At 42.2% G+C, this 22,184-nt stretch overlaps 1 protein-coding gene across 1 annotated transcript in view; it reads left to right on the top strand.

Moving 5' to 3' along the window:
• The window catches only part of ANKK1 (ankyrin repeat and kinase domain containing 1), a 97,272-nt gene extending 77,963 nt beyond the window's left edge, over positions 1-19,309 (top strand). The window contains exons 3-8 of the mRNA XM_066606915.1: positions 5,102-5,253; positions 11,442-11,491; positions 13,210-13,365; positions 13,964-14,097; positions 15,259-15,298; positions 16,237-19,309. Coding sequence (XP_066463012.1) covers positions 5,102-5,253; positions 11,442-11,491; positions 13,210-13,365; positions 13,964-14,097; positions 15,259-15,298; positions 16,237-17,522 — 1,818 coding nt within the window. The 3' untranslated portion in view covers positions 17,523-19,309. The remainder of the gene's footprint in view (positions 1-5,101; positions 5,254-11,441; positions 11,492-13,209; positions 13,366-13,963; positions 14,098-15,258; positions 15,299-16,236) is intronic.
• Positions 19,310-22,184: the final 2,875 nt, after the last annotated feature.

Below are 22,184 nucleotides of genomic sequence, written 5' to 3' on the forward strand. Positions count from 1 at the left end.
CAGTTGTGGTTTACCAAGCCAGAGACCATCACCTCTCCTCCTGAACTGTGGCTAAAACCAATCACAGCCCAGTGGAGTTTTGTGTGTCTTTGTAGTTTTGTGTTAGTTTGTCAATGGTAGCCTTCCAAGTTTTAACGAGTTGCTCAATAAAAAATATTATTTTAAGTGTCTGTAACTGTGAAGGGCTTGAGCTACATAGGCCGTGCAGTGCAATGTGGGAAGTAGTTATAAAGGTCTTCCATGCCAGAGCATTTATGTGACATTCATGAATGTGTTAATCTCTCCAAAATACAGTATTCAGAGATCCTTTGTCTTGATAGTAAGGGTTAGATGTGGCATCGATTTACATTTTTTCAGCTAATTGTAATCCACTTTGCAAAACTATGAAAAGAAGAATTTGTAATATTGAGAGAAAAGAGACAACTATGGTATGAAGTGTGAATAGGAAATGCAAGCGATTAAAATGGCACTAAAAGAAGTTACTTTAAGGACACGGTTTGCTGCAATGGCTGTGCTATGTAAATAACACAGCAGAGCCTTGCGGTCTACAGAAGAACAATGGTACACCCTCCTTCAAGGATAGATAATACCCCTACATCTGTACATTGAGTTCCTGTGACTTTGTACTACAGAGCAAGGGCTTCTTCACATGGACATATGCGCAACTACTCTTGCTGCTACAGACCATAGTTGCATATGAACAAGGTAAAAACGATATATTTTTTAACATGTGAACCTTTACGCGATTCCGTGTGAGTTTGAAAAAAGCAGCCAGATAGGTCCCACCCTATCTTTATCGCACGCAGTATTAGAACAAGTCCTATCTTTTCTCACCCGTCCTATTAATGGCTGAGAATACCGCTAGTGTGAATAAAACCATTGAAATCAATGGTTTTGTTTTGTCCCATTATGATTTTTTACAGCTGCATAATGGCACAAAATCACACCCATGTGTTTAGGCCCCAGTAGATAATCTTTGTACTTGTAAGGCATGGAGGAGCACACATTAGTTGAGGGAGTGGTGGTCCAGTTTTATTTTCATGTTATGTAATGTTTTGCTCTGTATATGCCTTTATTTTGCAGGTGGTGTCTGGGAGCATTTGTTTTAAAATTGTGGCAGGACCTAAATTATATTGTGATGCACAATGGTTCTCAGAAGTGCAGTAGAGACCATGTCATATCTAATATGGGATTAGGAGGCAACGACCCCAGATATCATGATCGATGGGACTTCAATGGTATCTAGCTTCAACCATCATGAGAAAGCAAAGGCATGAATATTGTGTTGATCACGTGGACCAGTGACAAAAGCTATTTAGAGGGATACCTTCCTGCCTAGATGTTGTGTCATTGTTACCATGAGCACTTTCCTCTTGGACGAATAGTGCAGTACAGTGGAGGGGATAGAAATCTTTGACCAAAAGGGGGTCTGCAACAGTTGATTTACATGAAAGAAACTTTGCAAATAATCGCTATTAAAATGTTTTTATTGCTACAGTTCCTAAGGAGACCAATGTGTCTCTATCGTAGAAATAACAGAAACTCTGTGAAGTCTGATTGTACAGTCCTACCTACTTCTAGTTAGATTTATATAGTTATTCTAGTTGCATACCTTCCAAAGGAAAGGAGTAAATGTCTAGTCTGTCCAGCTCCGGTTAAACTTACAACTAAAATTAAGTAGAGTAGCAAGATTAATTAATGGAGTTGCAGATTAGGAAATCAGGAGGATGTCTCAAACCAATCACCGAACTGATCTAGCTAGTATTGCCAAGAAAGTAGAGCACATGCCCTGACAAAAGCAAACCCACTAGTCACCCCCAGAGAATGAACTGGTAGTCCCAAGATGGTATAAGCATATGGCTGATGTCAGACATAGAGAAAGTTAAAGGGTAACCAGAACACAGCTGACAGGCAAGTTCCACAGCCCTAAATCAATATATGAAGGTTCAAACCCCAAAACACCTGGAACTACACTCCAAACTACCAAAAGGCCAAACACAAGTGTATTACTAGCATCCTCTGCAAGGAAGAGCCGGAATATATACATAAGCCTATTCTGTCACCCCAGCCAGCCCATCAGTGCAATAATATAAGGGAGATAGTGTCATATGGCATCTTGATGCCATGGAAGCAGTGAACCAGCAGGCGCATCACAGGGACCAATGCCAATGCATCAACATTAACTGGGGTCTGAACTGGTGTCCAGAATGTAACAGTTACCGCAGAGCTTGTGGCACCATGACAAAATGGTAGTGAGTATGACCGCAAAATGAGGTTACACAAGGCTTGTTTGTTCTCTGCCAGCTTGGAGACATATAGATATGTATAGGCCGTAGAAACAAAACTGCAGGAAATGTTTAAACAAGATTATTTGTAATAGTAACTTCATTGTTTTTTTTTTACATTTTAGATGCTTTGGACCATTAGAAGAATGTTTGCAAATAGTTAACAGAGGTTAAAGAGGCTGTCCAAGTTAAGGAAATCCCTGTCACTGAGCCCCCCCATGCCTTAAAATAACAAATCAGAGGTTATTACCCTCTTCCTGCTCCTTTGCTCATCCCCGCTGCCGTCACTTTACAGGTTGCAACAATAACAAACAGCCATGGGCAGCATAAATGGTTTAAACCAACATCTGGATAAGATGCGTACTTTAATTCCTCACAGCAACATACAGCGACGTTTCGACCCCAAATACAGAGGGTCTTTATCCCCTGGAAATGTTAAACTTTACAGGCTGCAGTCAGCCTGAGCTCATCTACAAACAAGCTGCAGCAGCCAATGTTAGTGATCATGGCTGGGTGCTGCAATTGGCTGCTACAGCAGGTTTATGGGGCGTCAGAGTGGCCTGTAAACAAGTGAGGAGTGGAAAGCAGGAAGAAGTGAGTAACCGCTGATTTGTTAGGCTGGTTTCACATGGGCTACAAAATCGCACAATTTTGTAGTGATGCGACACCGCTACAAAACGCATGTATGTGAAGCCTATCGTTTCCAATGGGTTCTTTCACATGAGCGATGTTTTGTAGCCCATGTAGTGGCCCGAAGAGCATACATCTGGCCCCTCTATAACTGTCATATATGTCATGTCTTCAATGTGGATGCTCTGTGCAAATTGTCTTGTCTTTAGTTATGTGTATTGCACAGCTGCAGCATGTAAGAGATTAATGTCTATGAATGTCTGGATATGTCTGGAAACTGTACCCAATTGTCATGTCACATGGGTATGTAAGATCTAAATATAAGTGCAAGCCAAAAGGTGTGGTGGGTTCCTGTCTGTCTGTCTGTCATTGGAGGTCTTCTGAGGGAGAATGTCAGCCACATGGAGGTACCTTCAACCCTCATGTGGTGAAGAATGAAAGCCAAGGAGGGGTACCCTGATGTTCCCAATCCAGGACTCCTACCTTACGTAGGAGAGTGAGAGAAGGAGCCACTGTGCAGTGTTCAAGTGTCCACCTGCAAGTGAGTGTCAGCGGAGTGTTGTGTCCTCCTCCGGTGTGTTTGTCCAGGAGTGGAGTCGTACAGATAACTCAGACTGTAGGCCTGGTTTTATCCTGTGTTCTCCTCTCTGACCTCTTTGAACTGTTGTTTCTGCACTGGTGTGTGAAGCTTTCAAGTGGATAAGTAAAGTTCCACTTACTTCCCATTACCAGTGATTGACATTTCTAATTCAACTGCTGTGTGTGGACTTTCTTATTTACAAGTCCCATATCCAAGGGGTAATGGAATGGTGGCGTCACATGTGACAACTTTTCAGGTCCACCACACCATTATTCAGGTAGCCACTGTCCCAGCTTTGCCTGGAACAGGCCTATGAGGTTATGCGCGCCCCTCTGGGGAGGAGTTTGGTAGAGCCACCATGATAAGTGCCATCTCTATCCCCGCCATCTCCTCAGCGTGTGCCTCGTGTCTTGGTCGCTGCGGGGCGTTACACCTACTACATTGTGAGACTATAAAATCGCGGCATGCTCTATACAGCACTGATTGGCTATGTTTTTTTTTTTAAGCCCATGTTTCCCAATGGATCCTCCTTGTTTATCGCATTGCATCGCACAATCTTGTGATTTTTGTGCAATGTGATTTTAACATTAGAAAGTCACGGGTATCAACAACGTGATGCTACATTTTTCCCAAGTAAAAGCATCACTGATGCTACAAACTCATGCGTACATAGCAGCGATATTGATATCGCTGTCGCCCGTGTGAAAGAGGTCTTATTTTAATGCATGGGGGACCCATTGGCAGGGGTTCCTTAAGGCCACCTGCACACGGGTGGGTTGGATTCCGCATGCAGAATCCTGCAGCGGAATCCAAGCCTGTGCCCGGCCGGTGACCCTCACGTACCTGTCCAGTGTCTTCTATTCTTTTCTGTGAATGCACATGCGCAGTACAGAATAGGTAGCGTCGTCACTAGGCGAAGACGCGGATCCCACAATCTTTCTGCAATGTGATTGCGGAAGGGCCGCAGGAAGGACGTCTTCCATTGACTTCAATGGTAGGCGTCTGTGCAGAGCCTGCACAAAATCGCAGCATGCTGCAATTTCTCCTCCGCAAGCAGAAAATCGCAATCAATTTCAGATTGTGGACATGAAATCGTGTATTGCCATAGCATGCTATGGGTGGTATTTGCTGCGGAATCCAGAGGCAGATGCCTGCTCCAGATTCCACAATGCAAATCCGCCCGTGTGCAGACGGCCTCACTCGGTAACACCTATAACCCTTAAGATTCAAGATCAACTTCTATGAAGCTATCTTTACTCAAGTTTGCAAATAACACATTTGTGATGAATTTGTTTATAGGTCACTTGTGATATGGAGATGTTCCGGATACTCCATAGTGCCCATCTACACTATCATTTATGGTACTACAATATATTACTGTGGTATCACAAACTGGTGACAATTACAGGTTAAGGAATCTATAAAAAGTCTCTTCTCCAATGACTCTCCAAAATGTGAACTACTTATATTCTTCCTATTGAACAAATCTAAAAATGTTCTACTTCAATGATTTCCCAAAATACTGCAGTAATCACTCTTATTTAAGCTACATAAGGTAACTGCTTCAGGGTTTGCACATATTTTGAAATACATTTCTCTCTTCCAGATTTCCGATTTTGGCCTCTCTAAATGGAAAGAAAATTCAACTCGGAAGGATTATATAGAAAGATCAGCAATCAAAGGAACCTTAAACTACATCCCACCGGAGGTATTCCTGGAGAGCAGTAGGGTGACGGGAACTAAATATGATGTGTACAGGTATGGTGAGAAGAAAAACTACATCTGCTTTAAACATCATTGTACAGAACTGTAAATCTACCTTTATCTGACAGCTACATATAGTATATCTACTGCCTTGTTTTTTTAAAAAATGACTTAAAGGGAATATATCATCTTTAATTTTTCCCAATTAAAACCAGATAATGACATATATTCCATTTTCCTAATAAGTTTATTTTTTCTGATCATAGATTTTCTTATTCTATTCTCTCTACATGACTATGGGGTAGTCCCAGTGTCAGACTGTAGGGCCCAGAGCCCACCAGTAAATATCATTCTTGGGTCCCCCTGTATAGCTACTTGCACCTGATTTACAGATTCCTTGCTGCAGCATTCCCTTTGTAGTTAAGGAAAAAAGGTGGCTGTGTTAGAGTGCAGTCCTGTTTCAACTGACGCATATAGAGAATGCAGTGGACAGGAATAGGTAGATTTCCATTTACCCAATGTGCAGATACTGTACTCAGTTCATATGAGGAAGTGGGGGGCTGAGGGTCTACCCTGGCTCAAGGCCCACGGGGGGATTCATCTGTTCCACTGTGAGCCAGTGCAAGTCTGGGTGGCCTTCTTGGTTGAGCTGCAATTAAGGCGGCAACAAACTGATTTTCTAAAATTAGTTGAAAACAATATAGTACTTCGACGATCAAGTGCTGCAGCCCAGTGATTCTCACGGTGTGTGTTCACAGTGGAAGTCAGGTGACTGCTGTCTGCCAATCAGAGGCTTTTCTTCAGAATAGGAAGTGTCAGACTATTATTAGGCTTTTAATAGTCAGGATTTTTTTTGTATCAAAAATAAAGCAAACATGTACAAAATTTTTTTAATTTGTTTAACATAAAAAACTTGAGTTGTACAAAAGGTTTCCTGATTACAAAAATGTAGACCTTTATGCTTGGTCTACACGGGGCTTACCTTCTGTGGAATGTCTGCTTCAAAACCTGCACCATTTGGAGAAGATTTTCTTACGGGTTTCACTGCGTATTTTTGTGTGGAATTCACCCCATCATTGAGAAGGGGTCAGCTCCGCAGCAGGAACTGTGATACAATTGACAAACTGCGGATTTAATCTCCACACCACATGTCAATTTCCATACAGGATTTGTGCAATTTTTCTCACAGCTTTTCAAAATCTTATCCACTTTGCTGCCATTCTAAGTTATGTGACAAATCCACCACGAGTGAACCCACCCTTAATATATCTCAATAGCAGTCAGATCACTTTTTCCAATACAGAGCTCTAAATTACCAAGCAAAGCCATAGAATTAAATACTAAATAAGACAAAAATGATCTTGGGCTGGGCTTTTCCTTTAATTCCTTCCCTCTCTGTGATGTACATATGCGTCACAGAGGTGTGAGGTAGGTAGGAAACAGGTTCAAAAGCCAAGCCTTCCGCATACCCAGCAGGTGCCAGCTGTTTCTGATAGTTGACACCCACCGCATCACCCTCCCAATGTTTTCCACACCTCTACACAGCCCATAGTGCCACAGATAGCAATTAGAATGCTGTGGGAGAAAGAAAGGGGGTGGAGAAAACCCAAAAGTGTTAGAGGCTTAAACACTAGGTGTAAGATTGGGACTCAAACTGCCTCGAGGAGGGTTATAGAAAGCAGATGAGGGAGGTGCTACTAGCCAGGTAGACCCTCCAATAGTGGGCAAACTAGATATAAGGTCAATGATCATTGATTATACCCACGTCACTCTGCGGCGTCCGACGTCAGACGGCCGCCGCCCACGTGACCTTGCGTCACACAACGTGATGCGTCACGTGACCGCACGGCGTAGTGACCTGTTCCTTGCGAATTCCTACCTGAACCTCTTATTGGTGTACAAGTTATTCTCCGCCCAATGGGGCGGCGCTAACCCCATATAAACGGACCCGTAGCAGACAGCTACCAGGTCTGTCAGACAGAGGTGCTGCCCTTTTGGGCTCCATTATATACATGCTCTTAGGCGGCTGCCATCTATGTTGCATCAATTCAGTTGTTCATGTGCTCGTATATTAAATCATTATCAGCCCTGTTGGCACCTCACCTTGTCAAGAAACACTAAAGCAGATGCAGCATATCTCATAAACTGCATCGATCTGCGTTCTGCTGTTCCTCTCACGAGCTTAGTCAACAACTAATCTTATACCTACCATCCCGTCCTGATGAAGCAGCGTTGCACGCTGTGGAAACGCGTCCTCTGCAATTAAGCAGGCCTATAATATCAATTCACCGCTCTAACCATCTATGTAAGAGAAAGGTGTTAATCTGCTAATTGTATTGGCATTACAATTACTCAGTCCCGGAATCACCTCCGCGACTGAGAGTTTGATCTCATGTCACAATCCACTTAGTTAGATCATAGTGTAATTCCAAGTATAGTTGTTAGGTCACCTTGTGACCCTTATACATGATCTGGTAGATTATGGGTCTGGATAGACCATCATAATTGTGTTTTTTTGGGTGGCAATGTTTATAAGCACATGAAACTTCTATCGTAATATCATAGTGCCCTTATTAACAGAGAAATTGGAGGAATAAATCAACGAACAAAAAGCTGTGGATTAATCTCCTGCCATACTAACTATTCTGGATATAATTGTCCTTACAGGCTAGCGTTATTCTATTGTCGCTATAACCTGGATATTGTTATTCTTCAACATCTCAGGGCATAGATACCCGGATACAATTCCTCAATAGTTGCCAATCCCCAATTCATCTTACTGATAGATGATTGCTTATGTGTATTTTTGTCTGTAGGTCTGTGTTTGTTTAGTTCAACCATCCCAGAATTGAGGAAGTGGTTTTTTATTCTTAATATCAATAAAATTTCTTTTAATTTCTAGGCCTTTTCAGTGATAAGGTGCTACTAGCCAGGTAGGCCCTCCAATAGTGGGCAAACTAGATATGCAAAAACAAAAAAATGGTATGTTAGCGGAACTCTCCAAGGAAAGTCGTGAGATAATAGCATGAAATATTCAACTTCTTCTATCTTGTGAATTAAAAACCAGCAAATGATACGCATTGCGGGTGAATCCTCTCTATCAGTCAGGCTAGGAAATACTAGTACACAAAAGGATAGATTAAATAATTATAACACACAGTGTGTACATTGAAAAAGAGCAAGGAAACGTAAAGAAGGGGAAATAAAAGCAAAAACTACATATATATATATATATATATACATTAAATACCCATGTTACATTACATAATCATGCATAAAATAAATGGTACAAAGCGAAAGTTCAAATCAAATTTTCATAGCGACAAACAGTTAGTGTTATAGTCATATGCTAGAGTACACAATAAGTAACAAAAAGAAAGAGCGATAAAAATCATACAGAATTATAGGGGAAAAAAACTTTGAAGCGGATTGGTCAAAGTTATATGCTAAATAAACATGTATGGACAAATAGAGCAAATTGAGGCAAGAATTAAAAGTATCTAGATAAGAAAAAGATTAATATAAAATGCTGATAAAACATTATATGTCGGTGCATGCAAATAATATGTGTATATATATATATATATATATATATATATATATATATATATATATATATATATATATATATATATATATATATATATATATATATATATACCGTATATATATCGCACACAGTGGCGAGGGGCAGAGAGGGGGAAGGAGCTCAGTGCACTGCTCCCGTCCCATCCCACCTCCTCCTCCTGCAGAAAGGAACAGCGTATATAAGCCGGGTGTGAAAACCCGACCAATATGCGCATGTCAGAATGAGCCCTTATCGGAACATTTATGATTGGAGGTGATATACATTTTTTTTTAAGTCTGCCCCGTAATTTGAAAAAATTTCAAAATGTCCCACATACAGATTAGCAAAATCTGATACCCATTGCGGTGCCTTTCATTTGATAATATAAGATGGAATTGAATGAAAAATAGTTATTTTTAAAAATAAAATTAATGCCATCAATAACAATTTTCTTTTGTAAGGTGGGAATGGAGTGGTCTTCTGAGAGAACAGAGGAGATAGTGCTGATGTCTAAATCATGGGGGATGTTAGAATAAAAGTATGTAACTGGGAAGAGTGAAAAATACCTCTGCAGCACCACCTATTGGAAGGCAGCATTCTTGCAAGTCATTGGTAGACTTTCTAAACAAGTCTTGTAACGGTGACTAGGAATCGTAACCAAAAGTCAAAAAACATACAGAAACAGCTGTTTTGGGGTGATTGCCACTAATCAGTGTGCAGAAGGTTTCTGGCTTGGCTAGTGAGAGGCCTATAGACGTGGGTCAGGAATGGTGTTTCCCCTTCAGGAGAACATCTAGAAGGTGTGTGAGGAGACTTATAAGGCCATCCATGCTCCTTTGGGAAATATGTTAATGGAAAGATGAAACAATACCTCTGCAGCGCCACCGCTGCAAGTCAATGTTAGACTTTCTAAACAAGTTTTGTAAAAATGTGCCCCCTCTTTTGCCCCATCAGTATTAATACTAATTATTTTGCCCCATAATTAAAGATGAAGCTTTTCTACCTTATAACTAATAATGCACACTTTGTGCCCCATAAATAATCATGCTGCCTTTTCTACCCCTGTATTAATACTGCCCCTTTTCTCCTCCCATATTAATGCCATTCTGACCCCATAATAGACAACTGCCACCACTTTTGCCATCGTAAGTAGTAAAATTGCCATTTCTGTCCCCATAATTAATGCTGCTCCTCTACTCTCCCATAATCATTAATGACACTTTTTTTGCTCTCATAATAAATACTTCTGCCACTGTAAGTAAAAATGCCACCTTTTGTGCCCCTGCAGGTAAACTGACTCATTATTAATCATGCAACCTTGACTGCCCCAGTTATTATTAATGCCACCTTTTCTGCCCCTCTAATTACTAATAATGTTGCCTAGTCTTCCCCCATTATTAATACATAATCTTTCCTGCCCCGTAATTAAAAATTATACATTTTCTGCCTCGTTATTAATAATGCCCCATAATTAATAATGCCGCCTTTTCTGCCCCGGGTTATTAATAATACCACTTTTCCTGTGCTGCAGGTAATAATGCTGCCTTTCCTGCCCCAATTGTTATTGTCACCTTTTCTGCCCCTCTAGTTAATAATGTCACCTATTCTGTCTCTATAATTAATAATGCCGCCTTTTCTGCCCCGTTATTATTAATGTAACCATTCGTGACCCTGTAATTAATAATGCTGCCTTTTCTGCCCCAGTTATCAACAATAATATTGCCTTTTCTGCCCTGTGAATAATATCACTTTTTATTTCCTATCATTATTAATGCTGTCTTTCCTGCCCTCCAGTGCACCACCCGTGGAAGCTGCTTCATCTTCATTCCCTTCCTGCCCTCCGGGGTCAGTGTAGTATAGAGGTACATAACCGATGATAGCGCTAGCCAGCACCAGTTATGTGATATTGCATGTTCCCCCGTACCTCTAAACCCAGAAGCCAGGAAAGGAATGAAGATCTATGAACCGTCTGGGGGGGCTTCCAGAGGTGTTGTGCCAGAGGTGATTTTAAGTAGCTGTTGCTTTGTTTTTTTTAATAGTTGAAAATTGGCCTCACTGCTTCTCACCAGATCTGCCAAACCAATGAGAACCAGTCTTTTGGGCCCCCTCAACCCACTGAAGAGCAGTCAGTCGGCGCCCCCCTGAACATAGGGAATCGTGGGGCCTGCAGCCAGTGCTCTATTGGCACCACGAGTAATGTGGTACTGGGTGGGAAATCCCCTTTATAATCAAAGTTTATTATTTTATAACACGTGGACACTTTAGCGCACACTACAAGGCTGTTCAATACCCTTTTTGAAGGTCCATTAGCCTTTGTTTCATATTTTACCTAATAGTCATCTTTCCTTCTAAACAATTAATAGAATATAAGAAATAGTTATATCTTATGCTGCCCTGGTCACCCGCTTCCTAGACTAAATTGCCTTTCCTTATTGGATTGCCTCCAATGATCACGCATTAGAGATTGGAAAAGTTGCAGTGCATTGATAAAACTAATAACGGGATTCATATGAATGCTCTTACACCAGATTCCTGAATCAACAATTTGTGGTTTGCGTCTCTGCTGGAAATACTTGAGATAACTGAACTGTTTTGAAAAGTGTAAAGAGGACAAGAGTAGATAAATATTGTAGCTGTCAAACATAGAGTCATTATGTGTATTCTCTGTTTTCAGCTATTCAATTGTCATCTGGGAGCTTCTGACTCAGAAAAAGCCTTTTGTAGGTAAATATGCTTTTTACGCTTTCTATTTCAAATTCAAATTTCTGCAATGTGTCCATTTGTATGGAAAGTGGAGTGCATGTAAATATACAGTGACTGCATAGAATGAAAGAAGTAGAAGCGACACAAGATAACAATAAGTGCTGTGTAATTATTTTAGGATTGGAGAGCCATATTCCTAGTAGCCAAGGTTCACTGGTGGAGTATACATGTCTTTTTAGGACATTTTTGCCTACATGAATTATTTACAAGTTGCAGAATTGTATTTATTACTGTACAGGCCCTTTTACAAAGAACAATTATCCTTCAGCTCATCACTGAATTAAGTGAAGCACAACGATAAGTGTTTAGTGCCAGAGACTGAACGATGCTTTGTTCGCTTATCGAACGTTGTTCAGTTTATGTAGGTGTAAAAATCAAATGATAATCTGTATGTTTAAACAGGCAATCATTTGTCTATGAGCGATTGCATGTTTACTGTAAATTGAGGTGGCCTGAAGCGATCTCCGGCCCGATCCACCTCCATTCACTGTAAGATATCACTCCTGTGTGAAAGCACAAAGACGGTGATCATTGGGATGACTGTCGGGCACTTAAGCGCCCAACAATTGTCCAATATGAAAAGATCCAAAATCTTTGGATGAGTCTACATCACATTTGGCTAAGTGTGTTCGATTTTAATAGTTGGCTGCTGAAAGAGTGCAATACGAATCAACCAAAGTGATTCCGGGCCAGGGCCCAGCAGCAAGCCCAGTCCCCTTAAATACCTATGTACAGCTGTCTGAGTTTGTCTTCAGTAAAAGAACTATTTGAAGAACTTGTAGAATTGCATATAAGGGCCTTTTTACATGGGGAAATCTGTGGGTTGACCCCCAATGACCCTGGAGGTCTCTTCAAACTCTACATTTCTATGATTCTAGGTTGTCCCAGCCATAATCTTTCCTCAGTATTTACACAGGAATGAGCATCACTGAATGAAGGAAGGTGGAGTAGGCTGGGGTTCTTTCTGGTTAACCCGTCTCCGTTCACAGTAAACAGGCAGTCATTCATAGATGGACAACTGTCTGTTTACACAGGCCGATACGTCATTCAGTTTTCTACAGTATTAGAAATATCTCGTAAAGTATTACACACCAGTTTTAGGCGTCTTACGGAAGTTTCTGTTCAATTCAAACTAATTTGGACTGAACTAAACTTTTTACTGAAATTCAGCAAACAGGTGAAACCAAACTTTTCAAAGGTTCGTCCATCACGATTACATATATTCTGCTCTGCCCCTTAGTTTGACCTCGGGAGACACCAACCATTATGATTTTATTACAGCTATTATACCTTCAAGTGATTTAAATTGCCCTGATGTTGCAGCAGTGGCCAGTCCAGAACACCCCAGCCAAGCCAATGGACCTGCCCTTGGCTTACATATTCTCACTTGATTATCCTTGTTTCTGTCCCAGGGTTGCATCATTATCCCCAAAACAGTATTCAAATGAACCCCATACAGAATCATTGACTTTCATTACTCAAAAGTACACCAATAAGTTATATGTCTGACAATGTTTCTGTTGGCTTCTATTTATTTTGGATGATACCACACCTTTAGGATAGTCAAAATATTTTGGACATCTTTAGCCTGTTAGACTTTACAAAACACCAAAATATAGAATATGAATGAACTGCAATTAAAATTACCTGATGGATTATACTAATCTCTATATCTCTAGGTGTCAGCATGATGACTCTAATAGTAAAAGTTGCAGCGGGGCATCGACTTCCTGTAGAGGACATTTCTGAGGCTTGTCCTGCGGAATGTCAGCAAATGATTGATCTAATGAAGAGATGCTGGAACCAAGATCCCAATAAACGGCCCAGATTTTCTGGTTTGTATTTTTCTATTTCATAGCTAGTGAAGCATACCCTTCCATGGTTTGCATGATCACTCTTAAATGTGAATGGTTTGAATGTAATACTGGATTTTTGCTGTTGGGGAAATGTATGGCCAAATGTGGAGTCAGTTGATGATAGCTAATCATTTCTAAAGCCTAGCCTATGGCAATCTACTCATTGCGGGGGCCATCTTTAATCCGACAAAGGGGTTGTCTTTATAAGCTTTAAGATCTTTGCAGCCTCGGTGCCATAGATCTCGATAACTTTGCCTGCAAATACAATTAAATTAATATTACTGCTTGGTATTTAACGTTTTAAATATTGTATATCACCAAGGTTCCTTCTCAGTGTTAAAAAGTAATGGTAGAATTTTCTAATATTGGGTTATTGATTAACATCCTCTAAAGAAAATTTAAATGTGCCACATATTCTTCTACTTCATTACAGTGTAGGATCACCGTGAAAACAATTCAGATGGTAGAAAGAGAGCACTCTTGCTTTTAGGGTGACCTTTCTGTAGAAATCTTCCCATGTAGTCTGGAGTATCGCCTATAATAATGTGTACTCATGTGCTTCTTCATGTCTTCTTAGATATCATTGTTGAATCCCACATGTTACTTTGCTTAGTACAAAGTTCTCTCCAGGAACATGAAGCTGCTGGACCCATATCTGCAAAAGATCCTCTAAAGTCTTCAGTAGCAATATCGCTTAATGGAAACAGTGATGTAAGTGACGTAATGATAAATGGGAGGCGCTAATTACTAGAAATTTACTAGAAGGTTCATCTAGGAAAAGGCTTTGTGGAAAGAATAAGTTAAAAAATGAATATACTGGTACAGGAGGACCAAAAAAAATCCATATAGCTGTATTATTAGAAAGGATGAGGCTGCAGGCCAAGTGCACAGAGCTCTAATATGTTCATACTTAAAGAACACACTTTATAGTAAGCCCAAATTGGGGCAATGTGTTGGGTGCATGGTGCTTAGTCACACAGTGGCTGATGCAGTGTGAGACACTTCCTAAATGGCAGTGAACTAAAATGTGCCTTTAAACGTGCACTGTAGTGATGTCAAGAATTGAAGATGGTGGTTTGCTAGAGTACAGTACAGGGAGACGGATAGAATAGTCCAGTGACTCAGCTCCTTTCACAGACATCAATCAGCATTATGGAGTGGGAAGTGAAAGTTCTTGTAACCTTCTAGATAATTCAGAAGAAGTTAATACAGAGTGTAATGTAAAGATGTAAGCTGGTTTAAGGAATAGTAGCTCACAACCATCCCTGGATTTATTATTCGGAGAGAAATGGTATGTATTGAATGTTGTTGACTCCAGGGCTGTGGTGAGAAACCTGCTTCAGCAGTACAGAGCTACTTCAAGGCTACAGTCTCCAGGGTTGTGGCACAAAACCCACAGCAGGCAATATGGAGCAGCAAAGAGGCAGAGACTAAGCCACCATTCTCAGGATTGGACTCTGACTTGAATTGCAAAGCTATATGCTTTCATCATTCGGATGTTGAATCAACAGGCTACTTAGCTAAGTAAAGATGAGTTGAACTGTTTCCTCCAGTCTCCTTTGTCTCTCTTTTATTTGGGTACACACTATACTTCACCATCATACCAGGAAGCAGAAGCCAACATCGCAACCCCAATCCTTCACTGTAGTGTTTCCATTTGGGGAGTGACTCACACTGCATTGGCCACCATGGGGCTAAACACCATCTCCCCAATGCACCACCTCCATTCTGGCTTACTACCACCCCAGCTTCTATAGGACCTCTTTTTGAAGAGTAATGAAAAGTTTATGCTGCATTAATTTAAAGTTTAGTAACCACAATTATTTATGATGAATACTATTAACTTTTTGATATTGTATCTTATCAATACAGGATAGCCAGCAACCATTATCTTCAAGATCTCTGAGCACTAGTAAGTTTTTTGTAACTTTTATGTCATTCATAAACTTAGTAATTGCATTCAGAGGTGTAATTTTCTAATGCAAAATCTACAGCAGGATTGTATGGGTTTGTTCTAGAGATGAGCGAACCTACTCGGCCACGCCCCTTTTTCGCCCGAGCGCTGCGATTTTCGAGTACTTCCGTACTCGGGCGAAAAGATTCGGGGGGCGCCGTGGGTGAGTGCGGGCGTTGCAGCGGGGAGAGAGAGAGGGCTCCCCCCTGTTCTCCGCTGCTACCCCCCACTCTGCCACGCCTCCCCCCGCCCCCCGAATCTTTTCACCCGAGTACGGAAGTACTCGAAAATCGCGGTGCTCAATCGAGTAATTACTCGAAACGAGTATATTCGCTCATCTCTAGTTTGTTCACATGGGTAGGAAAGGCAGAATTAGCTGTGGAAAATCTGCCGTGTTTATAGTACAAAGACTGTGGATGTGATTTTAGAAATCCTATCCCCATGCGATAGAAAAAATCCACAATAGAAGGAGTGACATCTGCAGAGAATTCACATGAAAATCTGCATCAAAATCTGTACCATTTGGTGCAGATTTGCTGTGATTTTCTGCTGCAGAAAATCCACAGCAAATCCATATGTGTTTTTAAGGCCAAAACTTCATCCTTCTACCAAAACAGGATTAGCAAACTAGAGGATTATGTGATAAATGCGACCTCTAATCAAAATTCAATTCAATAGAACCATGAGATGTCCAGATATTAGAGCTTGAACATGGATGCTAAAATGTGTTCATTTTACAGCAATCTTATCTTAGTGTGAAAGAATGTCTGAATAAGGGCAATCAAAATGAAACAATTACTTTTAATTTAGATTTTTTTGTTTGCTATTGATAGCTTTTAGGGCCTATGTCTTCCAATTCTATGCAATAAGTTAATTGCCATTTTTTCCCCTTGTAGGAACAGAAAGTTGGCTTAACAACCTCTTACAAATCAGCGATATTTCTTGGGAGGATGAAAATAATTTCACTCTGCTTCACTTTGCGGTTACCGAAGGAAACCTTGAGAGAGTAAACCATTTTCTTAGCTTGAATGCCAATGTTAATAGCCGTACAGTGAGTGGATATACACCTCTCATCTTGGCAGTGCAGAAAAAGTTAGTAGACGTATGTGCTTGCTTAATAGAGAATGGAGCCAATGTCAACATAACGGATGAAGACCAATGGTCACCATTGCATTTTGCAGCCCAAGGAGGAGATGATCGTATAGCTCGGTTACTTTTAGACCATGGAGCATGTGTTGATGCGTTGGAACGAGATAACTGGACACCACTTCACTTGGCATCCCAAAATGGTTTTGAAAATGTTGCTCGTGTTCTTTTCACACGTCAGTCCAACCCAAACAGTCAAGAAATAGATGGAAAAACACCTCTGCATGTAGCTTCATGTTATGGTCACTACAATATTGTCAAGCTTTTAATTGGCCAAGGAGCTGACCCAGATATCAAGCAAAACAATCATAGGACTCCTCTCCACATTGCTGCTGATAGAGGTTACTTCCGAGTGGTGCAACACTTAATACAGAAAGGAGCCCATCTCAATGCTGTTGATCACAGCCACTATACCCCTTTGCACATGGCAGCTGTGAAAGGCAAAAATATGATATGTAAACACCTGATAAAGCATGGTGCACATGTTAACGCGAATACCAACCAGGGCTGGACACCTTTGCACCTTGCAATATTTAAAGGACAAACTGAAATAATAAATTTACTCAAGGACAGTGATGCCAAAGTAGATGCTGTTGGAGATATGACATGGACTCCACTTCATTTGGCAGCTCGTTATAGTGAAGACTCCATCATTTCTCTTCTGCTAGATATGGGAGCTGATCCAAATGTTGCTGAAATATCTGGCTGGACACCACTTCATTTTGCTGTTCAAAGAGGATCTTTTTGCAGTGTTATTAAGCTAATTGAAAACAAAGCTGATGTTGATGCTCAAAATAGGTTTGGCTGGACACCATTACATGTGGCCGTTCTAAATGCTAATGCAGCCATTGTAAAGACTTTACTCTGGGCTAATGTCAAACAGAACATAGAAGACAGCAGTGGTTGTACCCCATTACAATTGGCAATAAGAAATCAAAAGCACAACATTATTTCTCTCCTGGAAGGACGACGAGACAATTCTTCCAACAGCTCAGCTGAAGAGGATTTAGGTCCTTACCTTACTTTCCAGGAATAAAACATGACCTGGAACCATTTCAACATATTCATATATATTCAGAACCATTTTTAAAAAAAAATACAGATTGTGAAATATCCAAAAGTAGAGAAGAGTGAAGCGGCTCCTATTAAGGATTGGATCCCAATAGTAAGAATAGCTTTTTGTAGAATAGCTAGTAGGGTGCTGCCAGTCGAATTACCATCACCATAGGTAACGGGGCATAGAAATGCTTAATTGTAAAGTGCATAAAAGCAAAGATATTACCCCAATTTCTTCTTTATTAAATAATTGATATAGAGCACAATAACGTGCTTCGGGAATGCAGCCCCTTCTTCAGAAATGGCTGGAAAGAGTACAGAGATGTTAATGGCTATTCTTGTCCTGTACTCCCAGGAAAGTCTAAATGGCTGGTTGCCATTGTCAAGTATAGCAGTTCACCTGAATGAAACCGATCTTCAACTCATGAATGCAAAATTAGACATCACTCAGTATGACCACTTGATGACTAGCAAATTAAGAAAGAAGGACATTTACATGGGGCAGTATATGCAATGATGGCTTTACTGCAAATTTTAATGAATTTCAAAGTCTACTGCATTTTATAGCTCAATGGATCAAAAAAGGTATTTTTAACTTAGAATATTCCGATTTATGGGGACCCAACCATTGGGACAACCAGCTAGCTATTCAAATGAACAAGAACGTTTTGCAGTTCCCTGTACAGTGTGTGACAAGGCAGGGAAAATAAATGAATTAGTGCTGCAGTCCCTTCATCCATTGGATTGTTGGAGGTCCTGGCAGTAGGACCATCATCAATGAGAAATTGATGGCATATTTTACCAATATGCCATCACTTTCAACAGGCCTGTATGTACAGGTGGTGCTGCCCTAGGCCCAGAGTCTGAATACACCCCACATAACATAGTATGTAAGACTGAAAAAAAGACATATGTCAATCCAGTTCAGTCTATTACCACCACCCTCCAATGGTGATCCAGAGGAAGGCAAAAAAATACCCCCAATAAGGTAGAAGCCAATTTTCCTTGTTTAATGAAAACAAAAAATCCCAACTCCAATCTGGCAATCAGAATAACACCTGGATTATCAACAACCCTTCTGAAGTTATTGGTGATTATAACATATAATTAATATTATATTGCTTAAGAAAAGTGTTCATGCCCTTCTTGAGCTTTTTTATCGAATTTGCCATCACCACGTTCTCAGGCAGAGAGGTACATAGTCTCACTGCTCTTGTAGTAAAGAACCCCATTCTATGTCGTTGTAGAGGTCACCCCCATGTTACAGTCACAGTCCTAGGTATAAATAGATGATGGGGGAGATCTCTGTATTGCCCCCTGATATATCTGAACATAGTTATTAGGTCGCCCCTCAGCCGTCTTTTTTCTAAACTAAATACTCCCAATTTTGATAATCTCTCTGGGTATTGTAATCAACCCATTCCATTTATTACTTTAGTTGCCCTTTGTACCCCCTCAAGCTCTGACATTTCCTTCTTGAGTACCGGTGCCCAGAACTGTATGCAATATCCCATGTGTGGTCTGACTGCTGACTTGTAAAGAGGAAAAACAATGTTTCTGTCATATGCTCCTAGGCCTCTTTTGATGCACCCCATGATCCTATTTGTTTTGGCAGCAGCTGCCTGACACTGGTTGCTCCAGTTTAGTTTACAGTTAACTAAAATCCACAAGTCCTTTTTCATGTCAGTGTTACCCAGTGGTTTCCATTTACTGTGTAATACTGACATATATTTCCCCTGCTGTGTGCATAACCTTACATTTATCAGTTTTAACTAGAGATGAGCGAACACCAAAATGTTCGGGTGTTCGTTATTCGTAACGAACTTCCCGTGATGCTCGAGGGTTCGTTTCGAACAACGAACCCCATTGAAGTCAATGGGCGACCAGAACATTTTTGTATTTTGCCGATGCTCGCTAAGGTTTTCATGTGTGAAAATCTGGGCAATTCAGGAAAGTGATGGGAATGACACAGTGACGGATAGGGCAGGCGAGGGGCTACATGTTGGGCTGCATCCTAAGTTCACAGGTCCCACTATTAAGCCACAATAGCGGCAAGAGTGGGCCCCCCCCCCCTCCCAACAACTTTTACTTCTGAAAAGCGCTCATTAGCATGGCATACCTTTGCTAAGCACCACACTACCTCCAACAAAGCACAATCACTGCCTGCATGACACTCCACTGCCACTTCTCCTGAGTTACATGCTGCCCAACCGCACCCCCTCCCCCCCACAGCGCACACCAAAGTGTCCCTGCGCAGCCTTCAGCTGCCCTCATGCCACACCACGCTCATGTCTATTTAGAATTGCGTCTGCCATGACGAGGGACCGCAGGCATACACTGCAGAGGTTGGCACGGCTAGGCAGCGACCCTCTTTAAAAGTGGCGGAGCGATAGCCCACAATGCTGTACAGAAGCAATGAGAAATAGAATCCTGTGCCACCGCCATCTGGAGCTGCACACGTGGGCATAGCAATGGGGAACCTATGTGCCACACACTATTCATTCTGTCAAGGTGTCTGCATGCCCCAGTCAGACCGGGCTTTTTAATTCATAGACACAGGCAGGTACAACTCCCTATTGTGAAGTCCCTGTCGACCCACAGCATGGGTGGCTCCCTGGAACCCACCGGCGGTACACAAAAATATCCCATTGCATTGCCCAACACAGCTGAGGTAGTAATGTCGTGCGTAATACAGGTGGGCTTCGGCCCACACTGCATGCCCCAGTCAGACTGGGATTCTTTACAAGTGGACACATGTAGGTTTAACTCCCTGTGGACCCACTGCCTGGGTGGGTGCCAGGAAGCCACCGGCGGTACATAGAAATATCCCATTGCATTGCCCAACACAGCTGAGGTAGTAATGTCGTGCGTAATACAGGTGTGCTTCGGCCCACACTGCATGCCCCAGTCAGACTGGGATTCTTTACAAGTGGACACATGTAGGTTTAACTCCCTGTGGACCCACTGCCTGGGTGGGTGCCAGGAAGCCACCGGCGGTACATAGAAATATCCCATTGCATTGCCCAACACAGCTGAGGTAGTAATGTCGTGCGTAATACAGGTGGGCTTCGGCCCACACTGCATGCCCCGGTCAGACGGGTTCTTTAGAAGTGTACAGATGTATTAAAAACTCAGTGTGCACCTACAGCATGGGTGGCTCCCTGGAACCCACCGGCGGTACACAAAAATATCCCATTGCATTGCCCAACACAGCTGAGGTAACGTCAGCTGTAATGCAGGTGGGCTAAAAATTAATTTGATTACACTGTAGGCGAGGGCCCACACAAATTGCTGTATCAACAGTACTAATGTACATCCCAAAAATTGGCCATGGCCAGCCAAGAGGGCAGGTGAAACCCATTAATCGCTTTGGTTAATGTGGCTTAAGTGGTAACTAGGCCTGGAGGCAGCCCAGTGTAACGAAAAATTGGTTCAAGTTAAAGTTCCAATGCTTTTAAGCGCATTGAAACTTATAAAAATTGTTCTGAAAAATTATTTGAGTGAGCCTTGTGGCCCTAAGAAAAATTGCCCGTTCAGCGTGATTACGTGAGGTTTCAGGAGGTGGAGCAGGAGGAGGAGGAGGAGGAATATTAGACACAGATTGATGAAGCAGAAATGTCCCCGTTTTGGATGGTGAGAGAGAACGTAGCTTCCATCCGCGGGTGCAGCCTACGTATTGCTTACGTATCGCTGCTGTCCGCTGGTGGAGAACAGAAGTCTGGGGAAATCCAGCCTTTGTTCATCTTGATGAGTGTTAGCCTGTCGGCACTGTCGGTTGACAAGCGGCTACGCTTATCTGTGATGATTCCCCCAGCCGCACTAAACACCCTCTCCGACAACACGCTAGCCGCAGGACAAGCAAGCACCTCAAGGGCATACAGGGCTAGTTCAGGCCACGTGTCCAGCTTCGACACCCAGTAGTTGTAGGGGGCAGAGGCGTCACCAAGGATGGTCGTGCGATCCGCTACGTACTCCCTCACCATCCTTTTGCAGTGCTCCCGCCGACTCAGCCGTGACTGGGGAGCGGTGACACAGTCTTGGTGGGGAGCCATAAAGCTGGCCAGGCCCTTAAAGACTGTTGCACTGCCTGGGATGTACATGCTGCTCGATCTACGCACATCCCCTGCAACATGGCCCTCGGAACTGCGCCTTCTGCCACTAGCGCTGTCGGCTGGGAATTTTACCATCAGCTTGTCCGCAAGGGTCCTGTGGTATAGCAACACTCTCGAACCCCTTTCCTCTTCGGGAATCAGAGTGGGCAGGTTCTCCTTATACCGTGGATCGAGCAGTGTGTACACCCAGTAATCCGTCGTGGCCAGAATGCGTGCAACGCGAGGGTCACGAGAAAGGCATCCTAACATGAAGTCAGCCATGTGTGCCAGGGTACCTGTACGCAACACATGGCTGTCTTCACTAGGAAGATCACTTTCAGGATCCTCCTCCTCCTCCTCCTCCTCCTCAGGCCATACACGCTGAAAGGATGACAGGCAATCAGCCGGTGTACCGTCAGCAGCGGGCCAAGCTGTCTCTTCCCCCTCCTCCTCATCCTCCTCATGCTCCTCCTCCTCCTCCTGTACGCGCTGAGAAATAGACAGGAGGGTGCCCTGACTATCCAGCGGCATACTGTCTTCCCCCGCCCCCG

Source organism: Eleutherodactylus coqui, chromosome 6 (genome assembly GCF_035609145.1).
Source record: "Eleutherodactylus coqui strain aEleCoq1 chromosome 6, aEleCoq1.hap1, whole genome shotgun sequence".
Classification (NCBI taxonomy): Eukaryota; Metazoa; Chordata; class Amphibia; order Anura; family Eleutherodactylidae; genus Eleutherodactylus; species Eleutherodactylus coqui.